Source organism: Cnephaeus nilssonii (assembly GCF_951640355.1).
Source record: "Cnephaeus nilssonii genome assembly, chromosome: 21".
In the NCBI taxonomy this organism is placed as follows: domain Eukaryota; kingdom Metazoa; phylum Chordata; class Mammalia; order Chiroptera; family Vespertilionidae; genus Cnephaeus; species Cnephaeus nilssonii.
The window spans coordinates 8,848,808-8,875,318 of NC_137092.1; the positions used below are offsets into that span (position 1 = coordinate 8,848,808).

Consider the following 26,511-nt stretch of genomic DNA (forward strand, 5'->3'; position numbering starts at 1 on the left):
CCATCCATGCACATCACAATTTCTTTTTAAAGCTGAAAATATTTCATTACATATATATATATGTATGGTGGGGCAAAAGTAGGTTTATAGTTGTTCGTTTGAAAACACAGTAATAATACAAGAATAAACTGTTTTGTGAGCCCACAACTGTAAACCTACTTTTGCCCCTCCCTGTATATCACATTTTATTTGTCCATTGATGGACACGTGGGTTGTCCACCTTCTGGCTGTTTGAATAACGCTGTTATGAATACAGGTCTGCAAAAATCTGTTTGAGTCCCTGCTTTTGAATCTTTTGGATTTATACCCAGAAGTAGAATTATTGGGTCACTTGGTAATTCTTTTTTTTTTAATATATATTTTTATTGATTTTTTACAGAAAGGAAGGGAGAAGGATAGAGAGCTAGAAACATCGATGAGAAACATCGACCAGCTGCCTCCTGCACACCCCCCACCGGGGATGTGCCCGCAACCAATGTACATGCCCTTGACCGGAATCGAACCTGGGACCTTTCAGTCCGCAGACCGACGCTCTATCCACTGAGCCAAACCGGTTTCGGCACATGGTAATTCTATTTAAAAATTTTTGAGGAATGACCATAATGTTCTCAACAGTGGATGCACCATTTTACATTTTCACCAACAGTGAATAAGGCTTCCGATTTCTCCACATCTTTGATATTTTCTGTACACTTGCTATGTTCTGTTTTTTTTTTAGTAGCCATCTTAATGGGTGTGAGATTGAGTTATTTTCTGCTTGCCTATTTTTTTCCATTTTAACTCAATAAATTGAGGATATATTTAATCAAAATAGCAATGGCTTTTTCACTGTTATAATGGTTTATGAATTTACTTTGTCTAGCTTATACGTCAAACTTTGTTCTTTTTCATTTATTACTTTAGTAAATATTTTTGGAAAGCCGCCTTTGTTTCAGGAACTGTTCAGTGACTGGGAATTCAGCATTATCTTTGCTTCCAAACCTGCTCCTCCTGTTTTAGTAAAGAGCACATTCATACTCCCACTTGCTCAAAACAGAATCCTGAAAGTCAACCTTTATTCTTACTGCTAAGTCTTTACACTTAGTTACCAAAGCAACCCATCTCTTTTATATCTTTAGAAGATATTTCCTTTTTTGTAGTTTCACTGCTAGGGCCATCATTTTTTCTCACCCAGATAAAGCAAGTTTCCAGCTGGTCTTTTTCCTACTTCAAGTCATCTCCTCCTCTAGTAGCTCTCCCTCAAGGTTACCACAACCCCTTGCCCTTTCAATGGCAAGTAATTATTTCTATGTCCCACCCCATTAGGACTGAGAATTAGACTTGTTCATACCAATGAACTGACAATTACTTTTACTTGCTTGTGTAAAACCTCCATTTTATTTGAAGTTGGTTTTATCTAGCTGAAGACTCTTCTCTCCCTTCCAATTACTTACCTCCTATTTTGGGTATTCTCCTTTATTCACAGAAGACTTGAGTTGGCTTACAATCTTTTTGATTAATCCATATGTAGCTCTCATCTTGGGTGATATTCATGGCCATGTGAATTCTTCATGTAATGTTCTATTCTTCTTTGGCCTCCTCAGTTCTAGAAACATTTATTTCGGCTATCCATGGCCAAGCCCTTTATCATTCACCCAAAATTGTTCCTCATCAGAAATGTTAAGCTTTAATATCTAATTATTTTATTGCAACCTTTGCTTCAATCTCTCTAGATCTCGTAACTCTTTCTCCCACTACTTTCTCTTTGACCTCACCCAGCTCTAAGATTTCTGAAAATACTCATATTCCCCCTACTTATCAGGCTCTTTTCTTATAGTTTTATTTTCTTTCCTTTATCAGACTGGGCTCTTATGATTGGCCATCTGAACCATTGTCTTTCTAGCATCCCTAATTTATTTTCACCTCTCTTTTAAAGCCAGATTCAAGCAGTGAACTCCAACCTCTGACCAACCCCATGATTTTAATAGTGGTTAAAAAGGGATACAGAAACAATGGAAGGCTTTTGTTTTAATGAACAAATCTTGAATATATTTAAAAGGCTTTATAAAGGAAGGATCCAAATGAGAAAGAGATACAAGAAAGTAGGGAGATTTTTAAAAATTATATTTTTATTTATTTCAGAAAGGGAGAGGGAGAGAGGGAGAGAGGGAGAGAGAGGGAGAGAGAGAGAGAGAGAGAGAGAGAGAGAGAGAGGGAGAGAGAGAAACATTAATGATGAGAATCATTGATTGACTGCCTCCAGCATGCTCCCTACTGGGGGCAGAGCCCACAACCAGGGCATATACCCTGACAGAAAATTGAATGACCACCTGGTTCATAGGTTGATGCTCAATCACAAAGCCATGCTGCCCAGGTAGTAGGGGGATTTTTGAAGGAGGAAGAACCAGGAGGAGAAGGGGCATAATAGCTCCTTAATCTTTGCTGAATATTGATTGGGATGATGGGCAAAGGGTTAGTACATAGGTGAATATGCTGGACTTGAATAAGAGACATTCCATTCTCCTTAATTAGAAGGAAAGTAAAAAGGATAGGCACAGATATAGATTCTAAGTGGGAAAACATGAAGTTGAAGGGAGTTGTAACCTTGAAGCCATCCCAGTGCTTCTGCAGCCCTTCAGTAAACCGGTAAGATAAGCTCAGGCAACTTTAGTGTATGGGATTACAAAATTACCCAACATCTCTTTTGCTTGTTCGGACTTATTTCTATTCTGACCTAATTTCTTTCTGGCTCCTGTTTCTTGGCTCCCTTTCCTCATACACTTTGGGCCAGGAAGCAATTTTGGGTCTCCCTCCCTTCATTTTCAGATGGCCCTATCAGAAATTCTACTCCTGCCTCTCTCAGAGTATATACCTTATCCCAGTGGTCCTCTAATGATCCAAATGCCAAATCTGACCTACAGGGCAGTGTTCCCGCCCCACTTACATGAGCTCTAGAGAGGGAGGGACTTGGACATGTTATTGAAAATCTCTCTCTGGTACCACGCCCATTGCTGTAGCCATACCACACAGGCAGGATAACAGGCTCACTCCTGAACCTGAGATGCCCTGCTCAGAGGTGTCGGAGGACAGGGGGCAGATGGTGGTCCCAATGGTCCACAACAGAGACGGGTGGAGAGACTCAACTTTACCTGCCCCTAGTACCCCCACAGCTTTCTTCAGTCATTGTCCACACACCTATACTGCACCTTGCTGATGTCAAGCTTTTGATACCACTGGAAAATTTTGTAGCAATCCAAAATGCACATCTTTATAGTAGTAGACACTTAGAATCTATGTTTAGGAAGCATAGATGTACAACATTACATGCTCCATATTACATTTATTATATAGCCCAGTTGCTCCTTTTTCCTTCTCCAAATCATAAATTTTGAGCTTTCAGACGTATTTTTTCCTGTTGTTGCTAACTAATGGCTTTCTAGCACTCGGCCTTGAAAAACCACAGACCCTCATAATTATGGTGAAAGAAATCTCAGCAAGATAAGGAAAAATGTTCAGTCTTCTAGAAAGTAAGAAAAGCAGAGATTAGTTTGTATTATGAAACTCTCCTTGTAACTGTTAATTCTAATTAAGGGACACCCTGACTTTAGAAACCGTTGCTGCAACCTATGATTAGAAGGCTGTATTCTGATCTGAAAATTCTTCAAATCTAGAGTTCTCATGTAATGTGTAATAAATCAAATATATATATATATATATATGTATATATATATATATGTATATATATCAACTTAATATATCAATTCCATGATATTGAAATTCCAAAAATTAAATAATTGTAGTGAATTTTTCTAAAGCACTTCCCTCTTTGACGCTTCAGTTTCCCCAGCCACAAGTGATTAGATTTATGCTAATTAATACGAAAACAACTATTTACCTCTTTCTCCTAATGCCTTTACTTTCACATTTATTTTTTAGGCTGAAGAGGATAGATCACTCTAATTTCCAGTGTTTAACTACAGTTTGATAAAAATCCTTAAATGTGGGTACCACGTGAAAAATGAGGTTGCTAAAGGTTAATGTTTTCATGTTTTTAATAAGTATTAGTGCCACTTCTGCATCTTGTCAAAATGATACAAGTTCATTCTGACAGGACTCAGCAGAGCAGCTAACAAAGAATGACTTGATTTAAAAACAAGAAAGTTTAAACACAAGAAAAACCAACTATCCTCTTCCATAGATAATTTAAAAAATATTCATTCTAACTTTGACATTAATAGAGAAGTGCCAAGTAGTCATAAACACTACGTTAAAAATGTGAATAATTTCTTACCCTTACAACTAGAGCTTGAACTGATCTGTCAGTGCCCCATTACACAAAACAGTCTAATAATGACAAAAAAGAGTCTGCACGAATAATGTGTATTTCTATAATATTATGCCAAACATAATATTAAAGACAAGGGGAGGTATAATGAAAAAAGTCTTAAGAGTACTTAATTCTATATTTTAAAGTGCATTTATACAAAATATCTGACAGTCTTAAACCAACAGGAAAATTTCCACGTGAGGAGTGTCAGTATCATAAATGGTGACTCCCAAATTCTCCCTGATATTATTCAGTTTTTAATTCACACAAAGAAGATTTACCTGGCTATTTAAGCCAGGTGATTCCCCCCCCAATACACCAGTCCCCAAATAAGGACCCTTAACAGGTGCTCCTGTATTTTTCTCACTTTGGAAAAAAAGTATATTTTTCTCTGCAGATTTTCACTGGTATTATAGGAAATTATTGGGCGTAGTAATATTTTCCAAATTCTGTCTATAAAAAAAACTTTAAGTAGACTACTTTAGAAAATTTTCCTGTCCTTGAAATTGAGATTATTATAAGATTTAAATTTCCTCATTGGTTATTTTATTAATGTGCTTTTGAAAATGTATAATTTCTGCAAAAGCTGACTAAAGAAATTTTATAAAATCTCTCTCTCTCTGGAGCACGTGGGCGCCTTTCCCCCGTCCTTCCTCCAGGCGTGTTCTCTCTGCCTTTCTTTTCCCTAAGCTCCCAGGACCCTTCTTTTGTTGTAACTTGTTTCCTGAACCCATTTTTTCCACAGCTCACTTCTCCTAACTCTGTGATATTCTAAGTAAATTTTTCCTTGTATTTGAAAAAAAAAAAAAAAAGGAACCATAAATATTTGGAGCTTTTTCTTCATAAACCAGTGCTAATCAAGAAGATCAAAATATATTAAGTATTTATCTATTATAAAAGCCTGATATGCAAAGTGTCCCCTCGGGAGTTCGACCAATCGGGAGTTCTATCTCTCACTATGACGTGTGCTGACCACCAGGGGGTGTCACAGAATGAAGGAAGGTCCTGGCCAGCAGCTGGCAGCCACTAGGGACCCTACACGTGCACGAATTTTGTGCACTGGGCCTCTAGTAAATTATAAATAGGAAGAACTATTCCGGTCATAATCTACAGATATCTGTATTATGAAAGGTCTGTGCTACATTAATGTACTAGAAACAACATAAAAATGAAGAGGAAAATATTTTAGAAACATATCAATTTTGGGTTCAACAAGGCTTTATTGAGTACCTCTTATATGCAAGTCACTTGATTAAGCACCAGCGAGATAACAATGAACATGATCTCTGCTTAAAGGTATACATGATTAATTTGTTAGATAAATCTGAATGAAAACAATTATAGTCCAGGGAGATAAAGCATAATAGATGTATACACAAATGCTACTAACGTTCAGTTTTCCTCCTAGACAATGAGTATAAATCTTGAATTTAAAAAATTTAAATTCAGCTTGTATTTCAAAAAACAAAATTAAATTTAAAATTCATGTTCTTAAAGATTTAAGAACATGAAGTCCTTTAGTAAGTATTCTGATTTCCCAGAAGCATTCCTTTATTACAGCTTTACTTTTAATATCTGGATAGTTAGTTTTGTTGGTTAGGATAGCAGTCATTCATTCTTCATTCATTTATTTTTACTTATTAACCTTTTGCACTCGGATGTCGAGTGTGACTCGACACGGTTAGCATTAGAATAAAGGAATCAAGAAAAAAGCAAGCGAGTACAAAGGGTTAATCATCTGTTATGAGGCAGGCCCTGGAATGGGCACTAGGAACACAAATATGAAGAAGATGGCTGCAGACCAAGAGTCTAATGGAATAGTAATGAATAAAATATCATAGATTGAATCACCCTATGAGCCTTTTTCTGCTCCAAACCTACAGACCAACCCCTTTAGCTAGCAAAGTGCAATGATGAACTAGAAAAAAGCTTCAAGAACATGATCAATTGATGATCAGCCTCTAGCATCATTTATTTTTAATTTTTATTGATTTCAGAGAGGAAGGGAGAGGAAGAGAGAGATGGAAGCATCAATAATGAGAATCATTGATCAGCTGCCTCCTGCACACCCCCTACTGGGGATTGAGCCTGTAGCCCGGGGAATGTGCCCTTGACCGGAATCAATCCGGGACCCTTCTGTCTGCAGGCTGATGCTCTATCCACTGAGCCAAACCAGCTAGGGCAAGAGTGGAGCATTTTTATTTTTTTAATATATTTTATTGATGCCCTAACCGGTTTGGCTTAGTGGATAGAGCGTCGGCCTGCAGACTGCAGGGTCCCAGGTTCAATTCTGGTCAAGGGCATGTACCTTGGTTGTGGGCAAGTCCCCAGTGGGGGGTGTGCAGGAGGCAGCTTATCAATGTTTCTGCCTCTCTATCCCTCTCCCTTCCTCTCTGTAAAAAAACAATAAATTTAAAAAATATTTTATTGATTTTTTACAGAGAGGAAGGGAGAAGGATAGACAGTTAGAAACATCGATGAGAGAGAAACATCGATCAGCTGCCTCCTCCACACCCCCTAACTGGGGATGTGCCCGCAACCAAGGTACATGCCCTTGACCGGAATTGAACCTGGGACCCTTCAGTCCACAGGCTGACGCTCTATCCACTGAGCCAAACCAGTCAGGGCAAGAGTGGAGCATTTAAAAATAAATAAATCACATAACACTTTGTAGTATTCTCATTAAATTCCAGTAGAACAATCTTTTAGAATTTAATTTTAAATCTAATTTTGTTTTTCAAAACTAGCTGAAAATTTTGCTTGTGCAATTTTTAAAGTATATCTTAAACTAAGAAATATATTGTGCACTATCTCCCATGCTCCTTTTCTTTTTAAAATATATTTTATTGATTTTTTTTTTTTACAGAGAGGAAGGGAGAGGGATAGAGAGTTAGAAACATCGATCAGCTGCCTCCTGCATAGCCCCTGCTGAGGATGTGCCCACAGCCAAGGTACATGCCCTTGACCGGAATCGAACCTGGGACCCTTCAGTCCGCAGGCCAACGCTCTATCCACCAAACCAAACTGGCTAAGGCCCATGCTCCTTTTCATTTAACTAAAAAATAAGTATGATAGACAATAATGCCTCTATAAGTGGTTTGATTAAATAGGAATATGATTTTTATAAGTTGTAGACCTATAAACATGCAGCTGCAAACTCGGCTTTTCACATCTCTGGATAAAAAATCTTGTTAAAATAACCACCCTTGTATAAAAGAATTCAGATAACTATGTCAAGAGAAGTGCTTGCTGTAGGTCTTCAGGATTCTTTCATAATAAATGGAAAACAATAACAAAATAACTAGAATACTCCTATAATTAGTTGCAGCAGTTTTTAAAGAGCTGTTACTTTGCCCAGATCCTATTCTTTGTTTAAATTTTGTTTGACAAGCGTTTTATAAATGATTAGAGGAGGTGGTTTCTGTTTCATTAAGTTGATAATGGTTAATTACTCAAATGGAATTTACAGTTCAAAACTAGATTAAGAATGAAAAGCCAATTATGTAGAAATGGTCCAGTTGTATTAAATGTGATTTCCTTTTACTGTTAAAAACCTCAAAAATTTAAAACACTTGAGAAAAAGCATACAGCCATCTATCTTGTAACTTTATTTCTTACAGTTTTGTTTAGAATGAAAAGCCATGCCTAGTTTAGTTTTAAAATTCAATGAAACAGCTCCAAACCCCAAAATGGAATAGACATTCTTTTTGGTTGCTTAATATGAACTCTAACTGTAGATTTCAGAGTTCTTCATATATTCTGAATACTAGACCATTTATTAGTAACTAGACCTCAATACTAGATATATGATGTGCAAATATTTTCTCCTATTCTGTAGATTTGCTTTTCATCTTCTTGGTAATGGTCTCTCATGCACAAAAGTGTTTAGTTTTGATGATGCCCAACTTTTCTACATTTTCTTTTGTTACTCATACTTTTGGTGTTATATCTAAGAAACCATTCCCAAATCCAAGATCATGACAGTTTACCCCTATGTTTTTTTCCAATAGTTGTATGATTTTAGCTCCTAATTTAGGTCATTGAGCCATTTTGAGTTCATTTTTTTTATATGATGTGAGGTAGGGATCCAACTTCATGCTTTGCAGGTGGATATCTAGTTGTCCCAGCACTATTTGTTGAAGACACTATTCTTTTCACCAACTGAATGGTATTGGCACACTTGTCAAAAATCAATCAGCCATAGGGTTAGAGACTGTATTTTAAATTACTGAAAAACAAAATGGACATTTCCATCTTACCACAAAGATCCTCAAAAATGTGATTCCAGACCAACATGGGTGTGTAAGGATTTTCCAGGTGTTACATGTTCTGGTCTCCTGGATTGGAAGCTACTAGAGTTTGAATCATATCTTTGCATTTATTTGTCATTGACCTCGGACAAATAACAATCTGTTTCTATAGGACTATGTCCAGAAGTTGTTGGTATGTTGCCCAAAACTGTAGTCATGCTTCTGAGCTGTGTTCTTTTACTGCAGTAACAACTGGGTGGGGAAGGGGATTCACTGGATGTTTTCTTTATGATAAAGTGTGTTGTAGAAGAAAGGAGTTTGGTATTTACTTTCCCATTATATGTGCTGTTCCCCTTACATCTTCTACTTAGTGATGTGGACTCATATCAACTTATGTAGTCAATTGTATGCCTCTCTTTCTAACTTTGTGTTCTGCGAAATCACATTGGTAGCTGGACATTGGCCTTGATGGGAATATATACATAGGGATATTATCAAATGTTATAAATCGAGTTTATTTTTTCCAGCGAGTTGGTTCACTAACTTACCACTGCTTCCTATCTTGCCTTTTTAATCTTTTAAATATTTTTTTATTGATTTCAGAGAGGCAGGGAGAGGGAGAGTTAGAAACATCAATGATAATTATTGATTGGCTGCCTCCTGCACGCCCCCTACTGGGGATGGAGTGGCAACCCGGGCATGTGCCCTTGACTGGAATTGAAGCCAGGACCCTTCAGTTCGCAGGCAGACACTATATCTACTGAGTCAAACTGGCTAGGGCTGCCTTACTAATTTTTAAAGAGTCCGTTTAAGTGAAATCTTATTCCAGAAATCTTCACTCACCTCCCCAGGTTAAGTGTACTTCCTCTCTGCTTTCATGGAAGCTGGTGTGTAACTTTATTGCCTTTCAAGGATTTTTTGATGGTCAACTTCTGTATCAGTCAGGATTCAGAGAAGCAAAAGTAGGAATTTTAAGAAATTTATTATGAGGAATTCATTGATGTAATTGTGGAGGCTGGCAAGACCAAGGTCCATCAGCAGGTGGTTAGGAAGAGCAGTTTCCCAGCAGGCTAAACCCATGGGCATGAGTTGTTTCGAGTCTTCTTTCCCACTCCCTTTCCTCTCTGTATCATTAGTCTCCCCCCACTTCTCTGCTCCCCATTCACAGCTAAGTCAGAAACTGGATGTGTCAGGAAAGGTAGAGATGCATATTGAAGCTGTGCTATGTTATGTGAAAGAGGACTGAGACCAGAACCTAGAGTCAGGTAAAATAAGAGTCATAAGGGCAGAGGAAGTGGGACTAGGAGAATAGGAGTTTAGTGGTGGGACATGTTTTTTTACCTTACCTCCTTAGAAATGCCTTACAGGGATGAAACTATAAACCTAGTGTTCAACAGACTTTGTTTATTTGACATTTAAAAAAATCATAATGAAGTTATTTATAACGTTTCTGACTTTGCTGTGAAGGGAAGCAGAGAAGTGGGATGGTATCTAGATTGAGTTGTTAGGTTGTAGATTTTCCTGTTTTATTTTGTTGTTGTCTTAACTTGAAGTTGTAGACTATGTAAGATGATGGGAATGATCTCAGAGAAGAGGGGCGAGACTAATGATCGCAGCCCTCTCCCTTGGCCTTCACAATACTATTGTTCATGGCCGTGGGCTTTTAAAGGAACCTGGTTCCTATTAGATGCCAAAGGAGACAAATTTCAGAAATACTACTATTTGAGTCATCTTCATGGATATAGAAACCTTAGCCATGAACCTAACACATGAGTAATAAAGATTTTTCAATACAATCTCAGAAGTTTGTCATGTATATCTTTGGGTATGATTTAAAACCCATTTGCTTCTCTTTTGGTCCTTTTCAAAGGTGAAAACTGTTATCTTCTAAACAGAGAGGATACAGCTATAAAATATGCTGGACTCTCTAGTGACCTTTATTTTCTTCTGATAACTTACAATTTCTTAAACTGTGATTTCCTGTTTAAGACTATTCAAAGATGCATTATTTTTGGAGTTCCTTCCTAGGAAATAACAAAAATAGTTTTTCCCATTGGGATAGTCTTAGATTTTGAATAATTTTTCCTCATAATAGCTTATGATTTTTAGACCTTATTATTAAAATTAAAACACTTTCTGAGTAATCAATAAACTATTTTCATTAGTCAAATATACTCCAAATTAATATTTTAATGTTTAGCATGTCACAGTGCTATGAAAGAAATATTTATAAAAACTTAAAAGGAAAAAAAAGTGCTATGAAAGCTATTCTTTTCCTACTCTTTAATTTCCTACATTAAAAAGTTAATTTTTCTTCTTATTTTATCTAAATTTAGAACACTTGACGTCTTGAAACCATTAGAATAAAGGTTCTGGGAATCAGTTACTAAGTCAAGAACTGTGTTGGATTTTACATACATTAATTAAACTCTCCCAACAACTTTGCTAGGAGAGTTTTTATTCTCTTCTACAAAGCAAGAAACCAAGGTTCAGGGAGATTCAATCAATGACCCATAAATAAGTATGAGAGCGGTGTATAAAGCCTCACTCCAAAGTTTGGTACACTTCCAAGAGCCACTGTGAGTTTACTAAGATTTATTAAGTTGTTTGCAAAAAGCTGAGCAATAAGAAATGGGCAGAATTAAATAATTTGGTGTGTAGAAATATGAAAACAATCAGTATTTTCCAGTTAAAATCTAAATATAAACTCATATATAAATTCTGCTAAATTCTTTATTTTCCCAAACAGTATTTTACTTAGGCTCTACAGCAGCGGTTCTCAACCTGTGGGTCGCGTCCCACAGGTTGAGAACCGCTAGCAGGGTTGCCTAAGACCATCGGAAAACACAGATATTTACATTATGATTCATAATAGTAGCAAAATTACAGTTATGAAGTAGCAACGAAAATAATTTTATGGTTGGGGGGGGGTCACCACAACATGAGGAACTGTATTAAAGAGTCGCGGCATTAGAAAGGTTGAGAACCACTGCTTTAGAGGAAACATAGAAATTTGTTTGTGGTTCATTACTGGCAAGAAATAATTTATAATTAATTGTGTTAGAAAATAAGAGCATAAATATAAAAGTTTAAAATTTAAATAGTTGTTTGAAAGGAAATAAAATTATTAGTTTTATTTCTTTTTGTTGGTTAGCTGCAGGAAAATGCAAATGCTGAACTGTGTTTTTTGCGACTCTCAGAGACAGTAGTCCTACCCATACAGGGGTTAATGGATTTTACCAAGGGACTCCCAGGTAATCACTTTATCTTTGGAAAAAAAATAAATTTAACACAATTTTTTTTAAAGTTCCTTGTTTTAAAGGAAAGGGACAGTTTAGGAAAATAAAAACCTCTATGTTCTCATTAAAACTGCTTCTAAATGCAAAAACATGTTTATTTTTCCTGCTTTAATTGATCAAGTGGGTAAAAGTATAAATATTTAAAAATATTATTCAAACTAGAGGCCCGGTGCACAAATTTGTGCATGGGTGGGGGCCGGCTGGCCTGCCCTGATTGGCCCCAATCAGACTGGGGGAGGGGCCATGGGAGTTTGGTGGGCTGGCCCCACCCCCAATCAGGGTGGGGGGCCAATCGGGGTAAGGACTGGCTGGGGGGGGGAGGGGCCACAGGTAGTTGGCTGGCCAGCCCTGCCCCCTGGTTAAACTCACAGTCGAGGGAACAATTTGCATATTAGCCTTTTATTATATAGGATTATTTCAAAAACTGCCCTAGCCGATTTGGCTCAGTGGATAAAGCCTCAGCCTTCAGACTGAAGGGTCCTGGATTTGATTCCAGTCAAGGGCACATGCCCAGTTTGTAGGCTCAATCCCTAATGGGGGGCATATGGGAAGCAGCAGTTGGTGGTTCTCTATCATCATTGATGTTTCTATCTCTCTCTCCCTCTTCCATACTCTCTGAAAATAATAAAAATGTATTAAAAATTATTTCAAAAACTTAGACGAAAAATGTGATTGGTTGTATGTTTTTTCTTTTTGGAAATAAATTGTTTTTGTTTTTTATATAAAATATGGGATATAAAATTTGCTATGCAATATAAATAAATCAAGACACTGTTGCCTAAAACTTATCTATTTAAAAAATATTTTTATTGATTTCAGAGAGGAAGGGAGAGGAAGAGAGAGAGAAACATCAATGATGAGAATCATTGATCAGCTGCCTCCTACACAATAGGGAGTGACTTCCTGGTTCATAGGCTACTGCTCAACCATTGAGCCACTCCAGCCAGGCAATCTATTTACATATACAGATAAATCACTGTAAAAATAAATTCTTCAAGGCTAAAGTATGTTTAATTTGCTCTTGCTATAGGAAAGTGTTACTTAATTCTGATAAAAGTGCCCCAAAATATTGCCATGTGGAATCAAGAATTTGATTCAGTCCAGCTGGTGTAGCTCAATGGTTGAGTGTTGACCTATGAACCTGAAGGTCATGGTTCAATTCCCGGTCAGGGCACATGCCCAGGTTGCAGGCTCCATTCTCAATAGAGGGTGTGCAGGAGGCAGCCGATCCATGATTATCATCATTGATGTTTCTCTCTCCCTCTCCCCTTCTCTCTGAAATCAATAAAAATATATGTTAAAAAAAGAATTTGATTCAGATTTAAAGTCATATCATGATTATTCTAAGGAAACATTTAAGATTTATATAATTAACTAAACAAATAATATAAAATGTTAAATCCTATACCTGAAAAGTTATCTTTTCATTATCTATTTAAGACAATTATGTGATCTTTTCTTAAAGGATTTAAAAATTTGACCAATGAGGATCAGATTGCATTACAGAAGGGATCAAAAACTGAAGTGATGTTCCTTCATGCAGCCCCACTTTACAAAGACTGCCTTTCATCAGCTGCTGAAGGTAAAAAAGGCCAACTCAATCTTAATGTTAATAGTTACTATTAAATTTAGACAGAAATTTATAACATTGAGCTTTTTTTATTATATTTTAATTTTACTAGTTAGTGTAGGAAGTACTTCATAATAGTTGTTTATAGTTTTCTAATTTATTGGTCTGACTTTTGCTTTTCTTTTAAAGAAAGCCATTCTTTATTATATGCCATCATGGAAAAAATATTTTTGGAGGGTCTTCTATATAATATTTCTACAAAATATGAACTATCTAGCTTTATGTTTCAGTAATAAAAATGATAGAGCTACCTTTCATTGAGAATGTTTCCTTATGTAACAGAGTTTAGAGATTGAATTTACTATCTGTATATTTTTTAAAATCAGAATTTATATTTTTCTCTTTTACTAGGTACTGTGAGATTATCAAATCATTCAGATCATTCACTGAATTGTCACAATCATACCTGTGTTGGAAGTGTTATTTATTCTATGGAAACATTTTGCAACAAAGACTGTTCTTCCACTATGCTGACTGGTAAAATATAACATACAATACAGAATATTAGATGGAAAAGGATTGGCCAGGTAGAATGTTTCATTTTCTTATACTTATTTTTTTTCTTAGAGAAAAAATTATAATGGTCATATCTGCGAGTCTGCACTAAGTTCTGATGAAACTACATTTGATATTATTTTTAGGTATTGCTGAAGAATTTATTGGCACACTGTTTTACTTCTACAGAAGAATGAGTGAGCTTAATATTACTAACTAGAGGCCCGGTGCACAAAATTCGTGCACGGAGGGGGGGTGTCCCTCATCCCAGCCTGCACCCTCTTCAATCTGGGACCCCTCGAGGGATGTCCGACTGCCCGTTTAGGCCCACCAGGATCAGGCCTAAACGGGCAGTCGGACATCCCTCTCACAATCCAGGACTGCTGGCTCCCAACTGCTCGCCTGCCTGCCTTCCTGATTGCCCCTAACTGCTTCTGCCTGCCAGCCTGATCACCCCTTAACCACTCCGCTGCCAGCCTGATTGATACCTAACTGCTCCCCTGCCAGCCTGTTTGCTCCTAACTGCCCTCCCTGCCGGCCTGGTCACCCCTAAATGCCCTCCCCTGCAGGCCTGGTCACCTCTAACTGCCCTCCCTGCAGGCCTGGGTCCCACCCAACTGCCCTTCCCTGCAGGCCAGGTCACCCCCAACTTCCCTCCTTTGCTGGCCTGGTCCCTCCCAACTGCCCTCCCCTGCTGGCCATCTTGTGGTGGCCATCTTGTGTCCACATGGGGGCAGGATCTTTGACCACATGGGGGCAGCCATCTTGTGTGTTGGAATGATGGTCAATCTGCATATTACTCTTTTATTAGATAGGATACTGAATATGCTCTGCTCGCAGCAACAACTGTGTTTTTTTCAGGTAAAAACTATCCAGCAGTAGAAATGTGGGTTAAGATTGGCAATGAAATCATGGATTGTGGTTTTCATATTATTCACTGATGCCAAAAGTACCCATTTTGATTCAAAATTGCCTTCTCCATAAGAGCATTCCCTTAAACATGCTGTAATTTCTTGCCTCTTAAAAAATACCTTCTTGACCTCACATCTCCCTTTCAGCTAGTCTCTCATTTCTCTGTTCTACATTATAGGAAAAAAAGTGTTTTTAGAGTTGTCTACACTCCCACTTCCATTTTTCTCTTCTCATTTACTCCCGAACCCAATACAGTCAGATTTTTTTTTTCTTTGTTTCTTTTTTTTGTTAGTTTAGATTTTATCCTCTCCTGTGCATTCCCCCATAACTTATGAAGATCTTCTGTGATTTGGCATTGCTAATGCTACTGGTCAATTCTTAATCTTCATCTTACTTGACTAATCAGTTAGATTTGACAGAGCAGGTAACTCCCTCTTGCTTTTTTTTTTTAAAATATATTTTTATTGATTTTAGAGGAAGGGAGAGGGAGAGAGAGAAGCATCAATGATGAAAGAGGATCATTGATTTGCTGCCTCCTGCACACCTCACATAGGACCGAGTCTACAACTGAGCATGTGCCCTGACTGGGAACTGAACTGTGTCCTCCAGGTTCATACGTTGAAACCCAATCACTGAGCCATGCTGGCTGGGCCTATCTTTTTCTTAAACCTATATTAAATATGCAACAAATCCTGTTGGCTCTAGCCTCAAAATATATCCAGAACTCTTACTCTGTCCCTGCTACCCTAATCAAAATACTGTCCTATCTCGCTTTCCTGCGTCTGCCCTTGCCTCCCTAGCTTCTAATGCTCTATACAGTAGCCAGAGTGATTCTTTGCAAACAAGCCAAGTCATGCCATTCCTCTGCTCATAACCCTTTAATGGCTTTCTATTTTACACAAATTAAAGCCAATGTTCTTTCTATCATTGCTTATCACTATTCCTTTTGCTTTTCAAAAAAATTTTTAACTAGAGGCCTGGTGCACGGATTTGTGCACTGGTGGGGTCCCTCAGCCTGGTCTTCACCCTCTTGCAATCCGGGACCCCTCAGGGGATGTAGTAGTGCGTGAAGTGGCAGGTGGCTGGGGAGGAGGCTGAGCTGGGCGCTGCGCTGCTCCTGCTCATCCTGGCCCCGCTGCACCTGCCGCTGCAGCCGCCACCACTGCTGCTGCCCGCTAGCACATCATGCAGCTGAGGAGGCACTCCCACTGTGGGAGCTCACTGACCACCAGGGAGCAGCTCCTGCATTGAGCATCTGCCCCCCTGGTGGTCAGTGCGTGTCGTCATAGTGACTGGTCAAATGGTTGTTTGGTTGGCCGGTTGCTTAGGCTTTTATATATATAGATTCTCACCTGAGGATATGTTTTTCACTGATGAGAGAGAGAAACATCGATTTGAGAAACAGTGATTGGTTGCCTCTCATAAGCGCCCCAACCCAGGATCAAACCCGAAACCTGGGTATGTGCTCTGACCAGGAATGGAATGTGCCACCTTTCGGTGTACAGGACAACATTCCAACCAACTGAGCCACACTGGCCAGGGCTATCCCATTAGTTTTTGATGGATATGCTCCTTGAAATTTTCAAGTAGGTTTCTGTCATGGGTTCTATACTTGATAAATCTTGGAAAGCTCTTTTCCTAGATAGTTACATGGCTCCCTCCTTTTCCTATCTTGCATCTTCGCTAAATGTCTTTTACTTATGGTTACCCATTTAAAAATAGCTACTTTCCCTCCACTCTATATTCTTATCCTCTTTACTTTTATTTTTTCTATAACACCTATTACTGTAACTTGTTTATTTTAAAAAATGTGTACATGTCTCTTTCCTCTCCTACTCCTCCCAGACCCAGAATATAAGCTCAATGAGGGGCAGAACATTTTGTCTTGTTTGCGGCTGTATCTCTAACACAATGACTGGATGAATGAGTGCTGCTGCCTAACCATTAACAATACTCTTCATAGAGTATTATGAAGATCAAGTAAGACATTGCATAGATGCAATTTACTTAGCATAATATTTGGCATATGTTAAGGATTCTGCAAATATTTTCAATTTAAAAAATAATTTGTGCCCTGGCCGATTTGGCTCAGTGGATAGAGCGTCGGCCTGCGGACTGAAGAGTCCCAGGTTTGATTCTGACCAAGGGCACATGCCTGGGTTGTGGGCTCAGTCCCCAGTGGGGGGCATGCGGGAGGCAGCCAATCAATGATTCTCTCTCATCATTGATGTTTCTATCTCTCTGTCTTCCCTTCCTCTCTGAAATCAATAAAAATATATTTTAAAAAATTTGTTTTAAATTCATTATCTGCTACCATTTTCTAGTATTCATTAAGATAAATGACAATTTTTGCAGATCGCCCATGCCTTAAAAATAAGCTACATGTGGAAAATTTACAAGAACCAATTTTACAAATTTTTACAAATATTCAAAAGTTTATCATCTAGAAGACCTACAGCATTTTGCTCGGCTCATAGGGAGGCTCAGGGAACTGAGGACACTCAATCACAGCCATTCAGAAATACTTAGCATTTGGATAACAAAGGACCCCAAATTGGCTAGTTTACTCTCTGAGAAATGGAATCTGAATTCACATTGCTGAAACTTTAAAATGTGGTGTACCTTAAAATTCCTAAATCTAGGTTACCGTATCATTATAGGATGACTGATTTGAAAAACATGAGTGGCATTACTATATTACCAATATATCACCATAAAATGGACATCACCAGGACTCATTATACATATATATATTTTTATTTTTATTTATTTTTTTAAGATTTTAATTTCTTTATTGATTAAGGTGTCACATATTTGTCCTCATCCCCCCATTCCCATCCCCACCCCTCCCCACGGATGCCCCCACCCCCCTGTTGTCCTTAACCATTGGTTAGGCTCATATGCAGGACTCATTATATTTTGTTGAATATAGGGCACCACTAGAGGGACACCTGGTATTCTTTTCAATATTGGATTCAAAAGAAGCAACCGTTATTGTTACTGTATGTTTCCTTCAAGAGGGAATAATGCTAAGTATAGTTATTACCTGAAGAAACTACTTTTTCATTTAGTTTAAAATTGAATGAAAAACATGTAGATTTCTTATAGACATGAAAAAGGCTATCTAGGAGAAACTATGTAATCAGAATAAAGGCAGTTTGTGAACCACATTAATTAATATGTGATTGATGGATAAGGAACTAACATTTAAACCTATTCCTGTTACAGTATTTTATAATTAAAGAGGAAAAGAGCTTTATTCAACTTTCTCCTTTTCTTAATGTCTTTAAAAAAGAGATTTTTTATAAGCCCAAATTTAAAAATTTGTGATGGCAAGATACTGAAAAAAAAAAATAGTGACAAATCACTAAAACATTTTAACATATATTGGGAAGTTTAGCACAATTTACTGCTCATTCTGGTAGACAATATTTTTACATTTGTTTTGTCAATACCTTTTGTAGAAAAAATGAAGCTCTTAAAATCTTTCCACAAATATTTTCATTCTTGTGAGGATGGTTATACATTAAAAATAAATTTCAGCCCTAGCCGGTTTGGCTCAGTGGATAGAGCGTCGGCCTATGGCCTGAAGGGTCCCGGATTTGATTCCGGTCAAGGGCACATGCCTGGGTTTCGGGTTTGATCCCCAGTGTGGGGCGTGCAGGAGGCTGCCGATCAATGATTCTCATCATTTGTTTCTCTCTCTCTCCCTCTCCCTTCCTCTCTGAAATCAATAAAAATATATTAAAAAAATAAATTTCATGTGAAAGTGAAATTCTATGGTGGCACAATTCTTTTGAAAGACTGGATGCAAATAAATACCGTGAATTAAGTTAATTTAATACTAGAAGTAGCATTTTGGTTTTCTATAGAGAAAAAAAAAAAAAGACCATAGTTGAATTTTTCATTGTTCTAAAACTTGGAATAATGAATTTATACCCTCAACTTAAAAATATCTTACTCAATGTATCAATTATCAGCGGGTACCTTATGCATATTCTTGGTTTCATTTCTTCGAGGGAATATTTCATCCTTTTTAGGAAAATAGTTCAAAGACTCAATTTTCTTTGAACATCCTTTCTTGAACATCCTTTCCAGCTCCAAAATTTTGTAATTTTAGCAGAAAATAGTATGTCTGATAAATTTATACAAATTTAAACAAAGTGGGTTATTTAAAAATATTACAGAAATCCTTTGGAAAGGCATCACTTATATACATGGAGAAGGTTAGAAAAACTCATTGCTCACACCTGGTTCTTAGCACCACACTATTTATTGCATCTAGTCTCCCAAGCCTGAAACCAGGCGGTCCTCACCCTTAGACTTTTCTCTCTTTCGTTGCTCACGATTAAAAAAACCATCACATCCTCTCCACATCAGTTCCTTTTATATTTGAAACCTCTTTATATGTGACTACCACTGTCTTAGCCCAGACCCTGTTCTCAGGCTACTGAAACTGTATCTACAACTCCAGTCTCCTAAGCCTAAACCATTTTCATCCTACACATTTTCCTCTGAACTTGAGCATGCCTCCCTTTCTGCTCAAAAGTCTTCCAGATTCCCGTTCACGAAGGCTAATTTCCAAGTCTCTGCAAGGCCTTCATATCCGCTAAGTCTCCAGCCTCATTTCTTGCCATTTTCCCACTTGGTCCTCACAACCTACACCCTTCTTGGACTCACTGACTTGTACGCCTCTCTCTCAGTGCCAGTGCCTTTACCAACCTTCCTTCTGCCACGAATACTTATTTTGAGTCAGTACACATGGTTTATTATTATTATTATTATTATTATTATTATTTTGAGGAAAATAGTTTACAGAGGGTTAAAGAATTTCAGGTGCAACCGTACCACTTGTTCATTTAACTGGCTCAATTAGGCTATGAAATTATATCCATAGGGAAAATGTTGGTTCACATATCCACATAGTTCACCTCATTTACAAATATTCTTTCACTACTCGATCAGGAATACTCTTTATCCCGTCCCCTATCTAGCCAACTCTGTGTCCACCCTTTTATTCTCCAATGAAGCCATCACAGAAGCACAGGACCAAGCCTCTCCGGACCCCCCCAGCCACTCTGAGCGCCGCTTTCCCTGAGTCCTAACCACTCCTTAAACATGACCGCCTTTACATGAGGACACGTGGTTATTAACTGTTTGTTTGTACATCAGTTTCCTTCCTAAGACTGAGCTCTTGAGGACAGAAGTGGGTTTTTCACGCTCAGCTCCCATCCATCACAGCACCAGGGAGCTGAAAGCACGCGGCCGGTACAGAAAATACTGGAAGGAACGGTTACCGACCCAAGGGGAAGTCTCGCGAGATGGAAGGGGAAGTCTCGCGAGATGCCAGTCGTGCGTGCTCACGTGCTCACGCAGTTGACGGTTATTGACGGTTATTTAGCCGTTAAACCGCCCCCAGCCTCATCACTTCTGCTCCGTCCTGCTGGCCGCGCAGGTGGAGAGCGGTTTCCCCGCCTTTTCTGAAGTTCGGAGGCCGAAGTTCTCGTAGGTTCTTTTAGCGGCCTTCCTAGGTGGCAGGTGGGGGGCTCTCGCGGACTTTAGTACCGGGCAGGTGTACCGACTTCCATTTTGGAGGCCAGGACTGGAGCTGGGACATGTCTCCCGTGCCTTCTGGGTGGTGGGCGAGAACCCAAGGCGGTTAGGTTCCCGCCGCGAGGCGAGGCGGTGTAACAGGCCTGGGGAACGCGGGAACCCGCTTTCTTTTCAGGTCACAGAGTGATGCCGTGTTCGAGTTTCTGGCTAATTTTGGGGGAAGAGGGAGGGAGAGAGGGGGGAGGGAACAAACAGGGGCGCGTTTGCTCCGACCCCCGCAGGGACAAGCGACAGGTCCCATCCATTCCTTTAGATGGTCCCTGAGTATACCAACATCACCTTTTATTTATTTTTAATTTATCTGTATTGTTGAAAGTATTACAGATGTTCCCCCCCCCCTCCCGCCCGTCCCTTTCTATTTCCCGTTGACCCCTTCCACCCTGCACCCACCCCTCCCAGGCCTTCACACTATTGTCTGTGCCAGTGGGCTGTGCATATAAGTCTCCGGTTAATCTCTCCTTTTAAAATATTAATGAAACAGAGTAAAACATTTACCCCTTCCACTCCCCTCCCCGCTTTGGGGCAATAGGTCCTCCCGACTGCAAGAGAGAAAATGGAGAAACAGAAGCCGTTTACCTTGTTTGTACCGCCAAGATTAAGTAGCAGCCAGGTATCTGCCGTGAAACCTCAGACCGTGGGAGGAGAGTCTCATTTCTTCAAGGTAAATTTGCATCTGAGTCTTGAATTTGACTATTGAGGCAAATGAGGCCAGGTGTAGTTTCTTAGTGGTGATATTTTTTATAAGCCTTTCTTTTCAGTAAATGTAGTCTGATTTACCCAAGAATTTTGTTTTTTTTTTTAAAATATGTTTTTATTGATTTCAGGGAGGAAGGGAGAGGGAGAGAGAGAGAGAGAGAGAAACATCAATGATGAGAGAATCACTGATCGGCTGCCTCCTGCACATCTTCCAGTGGGGATCAAGCCCACAACCTGGCATGTGCCCTTGACCTAATCGAACTGGGACCCTTCAGCCCGCAGGCCAATGCTCTATCCACTGAGCCAAACCGGCTAGGGCTGCCCAAGAATTTTGAAAAGCATTGCTTCGGATGAACAGTGAGCATATTTAATATGTGTAGGAAATATTCATTTCAAGAAGTGATCACGGTGGCTCTAGAACTCTGCAGACATAATGGAACCTGATTATTTTAATTCTTTCTCTTTCTTTAAATGATTAGAGGCCACTTATAAGACATATACAATGATATAGTAAAATATAAATTAGAAGAATATTAGGATCAAAGAAAATTAAGAACACAGAGATAAGTATGTCAACATACTAGTAAAATTTACTAAAAACAACTAAAAAGAATAAAGAAAAAGAAAAAAAATTACTGTGTGACTGACCTTAAAATTTGCCTCTGAGCTTCCTGGTTGGCAGGATAAAAAGGGAAATTTATTTATATAGTAGAGTTCTTTTTAAAAAAATATATATTTTATTGATTTTTTACAGAGAGGAAGGGAGAGGGATAGAGAGTTAGAAACGCAAATGAGAGAGAAACATCGATCAGCTGCCTCCTGCCCACCCCCTCCTGGGGATGTGCCCGCAACCAAGGTACACGCCTCCGACTGGAATTGAACCCGGGACCCTTCAGTCCTCAGGCCGAAGCTCTATCCACTGAGCCAAACCAGTCAGGGCTATATAGTAAAGTTCTTATCTAAAGGAAGAATTATATCAAAACAAAGCTTTTTCTACTAAATTATTTAAAAAGTTTTTCATGTTGAACTTCATATTGGAGATGGAATGAAACAATGAATAAATTTTTATATGCCATAGAAAACATATCTCTTTAGCCAAGAATGTAACATTAAAATATTATATAATAAAAATAATCCTTAATTATGATGAAATTGAAAGATCATAATGAAAGTGAAGAAAACTAATATCCTATGCTACTAATTAAAATTCCTAATGTTATTCTTGAATACTTACAAAGCATGTATTGCATAATAGATAATTTAGGTTCACCTAAAAAGTGAGAATACCTAATTAAAGTTTTTGCTTCATTTACATGGCAAAAGCATTTGATATTTTTAACTATATATGTTAAAGGATTTATAATTATAGTCACTTAAGCAGATGTATATTATAGGTGTAACTACATATTATACTGCTTTATACTGCTTGTTATCTGAGTTGTTTGGGACAGTTTATTTAAGAACTTCTTTGTGTTTCTAGAGTTTCAACAAAGATACTGAAGATGACACTTGTTTTCCATTTGAGATGACTAATCGGAAGAACATTGATTCAGGTAGGAGACTGAAAAAGCAATATATCACCTCACATAGAAGCATTTTTAAAATCTACGTTGCTAGATATTGAAAATATAACAGTATTATGTTAATAGTCTTGACATTAAGGTTAGATATAATACTTAATGTAAAAAATAGATGTTCACATACTTAATATCTGTTGTCTTTTATCTTGCAGATGCTACTTTACAAAAAGTTAACTTTTTGCCCATGCTTGAACAGGTCAGTTAAGTATAGTGCCTGTAGATATAATCTGTTTAGGCATTAAATTGCTTGCTTGAAAAAGAAAAAAATTCTTTAGTTGTTGGATTACTACTCTTCAGTATTTAATTGCTACAGTGTAGAAACTCTCATCAGAAATATTTTCTTACAGGAAACATTTATTCATTTTTTAGGTTGATAATTCTGACAGTTGTCATTACCAGGAAGGATTAAAGGACTCTGATTTTGAGGTCGGAAGTTTTCCCATTCATATGAAATTTCTTGAATTAGAATCTCATGTGTTATTATTTATATATTTTTCTTTTGAGTCTTCAAAAGAAAGATTGGTTAATATTTTAAAGTATACTCTTTGATTTCCCCCCCTTTTTTTCTTCATTTAAAATTGCCAAAACTCTAGGCCAGGCGTCCTCAAACTACGGCCCGTGGGCCACATGCGGGTGTTTTTGCCGTTTTGTTTTTTTTACTTCAAAATAAGATATGTGCAGTGTGCATAGGAATTTGTTCATAGGTTTTTTTTTTAAACTGGTCTGAGGGACAGTGAACTGGCCCCCTGTTTAAAAAGTTTGAGGACCCCTGCTCTAGGCTTCTGTATTTTCCTGGGTTATAATGGCATCTGCTTTTTAGGGGCAATTTAAGCCATAGAAATCAAGAATAGAAGAGGGAAAATGGATGCAATATGTGAAAAGGCTGAGAATCAAACCCAGTATTTTATTAATTTTTTTTATTAATAGGTATGATTGTGTGGCTGGTTTACTGTCTAAGGAATTTGTAGGACTTGCTATCCTTTTGATTTTAGTTGTAAAAATGTTCTTACTAATGGCACATACATGTCTTTAAAATGAGAAATTCCATGACCTAATAAAATAATGAAGTACTATATGTTTGTTGCTGGATTATAGTATCACAGAATTTTAAAATAAAGAACTTATTTTATATATTTTGATAATAAAGAGCATCAATGAGCAGAAATCAGTGTGATTTAAAACAAAACAAAACAAAACAAAAAACTCTGGCTTTTACCTTGTAATGTAGAAATCAATAATGCAGGAAATCCAAGTAAAATCTCAGGCTAAATGAAAGATCTTGTGTTCACTATTATTTTTCTTGTCGTATTTTAAGCTTCATGTTCTTTATTTAACCCTCAAATGTTTATATTTCCAAAATGTTTCAAGACCATTGTTAAAGTTTATAGATTTCATGTACAGTGATTTATTTTAGATTTTCACCAGCTAGATTTTCTCCTTGACTAAAATATTTCTAACTTCTGGCTTAGGTTCATTTTGAAGTTACTTGATTTTATTCAGCAAGGTATAACTTAGTCAAATGACCAGTAACTTTGTGAAGTAAAGTAACTAGGGACTGCCTTAAGAGTACAAAAAAGTTAATATAGCTTTCACTATGCTATTAGGGCATATATTTTGAGGAGAGATTTGGTCTCAAATATTCAGATACTATTACTCATGGATATTTTCAATAGGTTTGGTTATACTAACATTTTGAACAATTAACAATCTTTAAAAACCTATTTTTAACAGAATTCAGAGCCAATGAGCAGACTATATTCAAAATTGTATAAGGAGGCTGAAAAGATTAAGAAGTGGAAAGTGAATGTAGACTCTGAACTGAAGCAGAAAGAAAATAAGTTGCAAGAAAATAGAAAGATAATTGAAGCACAGCGGAAAGCCATTCAAGAACTACAGGTATGCCCTAGCCGGTTTGGCTCAGTGGATAGAGCGTTGGCCTGCGGACTGAAGGGTCCCAGGTTCAATTCCGGCCAAGGGCACATTCCTGGGTTGCAGGCTGGATCCCCAGTAGGGGACGTGCAGGAGGCAGCTGATCAATGAGATTCTTACTCATCAGTGATGTTTCTATCTCTCCCTCTCCCTTCCTTCTCTGAAATCAATAAAAATATGTATTTTAAAAAAAGAACTACAGGTGTATGTGATTTGGAATTAAAAATGTAGTATAATCTTATAATACAGTTTAAAATAGAATATTGAAAGACAAATATCACATGATCTCACTTATTCGTGGAATCTAATGAACAAAATAAATTGACCAACAAAGTAAGACCCGAAGCAGGGAGGCATGGAACAGACTAAAATACCTCAATGTGGGGTTGGGGGAACAAGAAGAGATAAACCAAAGAACTTACATATGTATATGCATAGCCCATGGACACAGGCCATAGGGTGGTGAAGACCTGGGGGTGAGGGGTGGGAAGGGACTGGGAGGAGGAGAGAATGGTGGGGAAAAGGAGATACCTGTAATACTATCAACAATAAAAAATATATTAAAACAGTATTGTTTCAGGGTAAGTTGCATTTATCTTGTTTCTGTGATGTAGATTTTAAGGACTGGTTTTTTGAAGTTTCATTAATATTAATTGCATTTCAACTTTAGGATGGACACAGAGGATGAGTTGCACAAGATAATGCAAATGATTAGGGAAATGATTGATTTAATGATACTGAGTTTTATTCCTATTACTGATGATGTTTTACTTAATACAAATGTCTTTTATTACATTGTAATATAACATCTATAGATAAAACTTTAAATTTGAAACTGTTTAGCTTTAATTTTCATGGCATAGTGATAGAAAAATGTTGAGAAACTGCAACATTGGGCTAGGATGAAGATAAAACATTTCAAAATGTTTAGGTAAGGTAACTTGATTTTAGATTGATGAAAGTGAGACCCATTGTCTTATGGGAAATCCATAAGCTGTGACAAATACTTTTTGGTGTTCAAAGAAAATAATTTTTATGGACCATCATAGCATGTTAACAAAGAAATACTGTTTGCTTTGTTTACATAGCAAAAGTACTTGATATTTTAAACACTATATATATGTTAAAAGATTTACAGTTATAGTCACTTCTTTAAGCAGATGTATACTACATGTGTAATTACATATTACACTGATTGTTATGCTCATTTATTTTGCTAAGCAATATTTGATGAACTATTCTGTTTTGTAAATTAGTTTGAAAATGAAAAAGTAAGTTTGAAATTAGAAGAAAGAATTCAAGAAAATAAAGATTTAATAAAAGAGTAAGTAATAATTTAATGAATTTGTTCTTTCGAAATTTATTATTAAAATAATTTTCAAAAATTTATTGAGCACTTTCTGTTATAAGCTCCACATCATTTCCAAATACTTGGCCCAATGTATCTTTTCCGTCTGGCTGTTCCTGAATTATATACTTGTATAATAAACTGGTAATCTGGTAAGTAAATTATTTCTCTGAGTTCTGGGAGCCATTCTAGGAAATTAATCGAACCTAAGGAAAAGGGTTTGGGAACCTCTGATGTATATAGCCAGTGGGTCAGAGATACAGGTAACAACCTGGGCTTGTGACTGGTGTCTGAAGTCTTGTTTATTGAAGAGGCTGTCCTTTTTCCATTGTGTGTTCTTGACTCTTTTGTCATGAGTTGACTGTATATTCTTGGGTTTATTACTGGTTTCTCTATTCCATTAATCTATATATCTGTTTTTATGCCAATACCATACTGCTTTGATTACTATAA

The 26,511-nt window shown here is 37.5% G+C and overlaps 1 protein-coding gene across 1 annotated transcript in view; it reads left to right on the plus strand.

Moving 5' to 3' along the window:
• Positions 1-13,352: 13,352 nt before the first annotated feature.
• SYCP1 (synaptonemal complex protein 1) overlaps positions 13,353-26,511 on the plus strand; it is a gene marked incomplete at its 3' end in the record, with an annotated part of 71,184 nt that continues 58,025 nt past the window's right edge. The window contains exons 1-7 of the mRNA XM_079761740.1: positions 13,353-13,437; positions 21,035-21,166; positions 22,682-22,754; positions 22,934-22,977; positions 23,151-23,207; positions 24,513-24,677; positions 25,967-26,034. Coding sequence (XP_079617866.1) covers positions 13,393-13,437; positions 21,035-21,166; positions 22,682-22,754; positions 22,934-22,977; positions 23,151-23,207; positions 24,513-24,677; positions 25,967-26,034 — 584 coding nt within the window. The 5' untranslated portion in view covers positions 13,353-13,392. The remainder of the gene's footprint in view (positions 13,438-21,034; positions 21,167-22,681; positions 22,755-22,933; positions 22,978-23,150; positions 23,208-24,512; positions 24,678-25,966; positions 26,035-26,511) is intronic.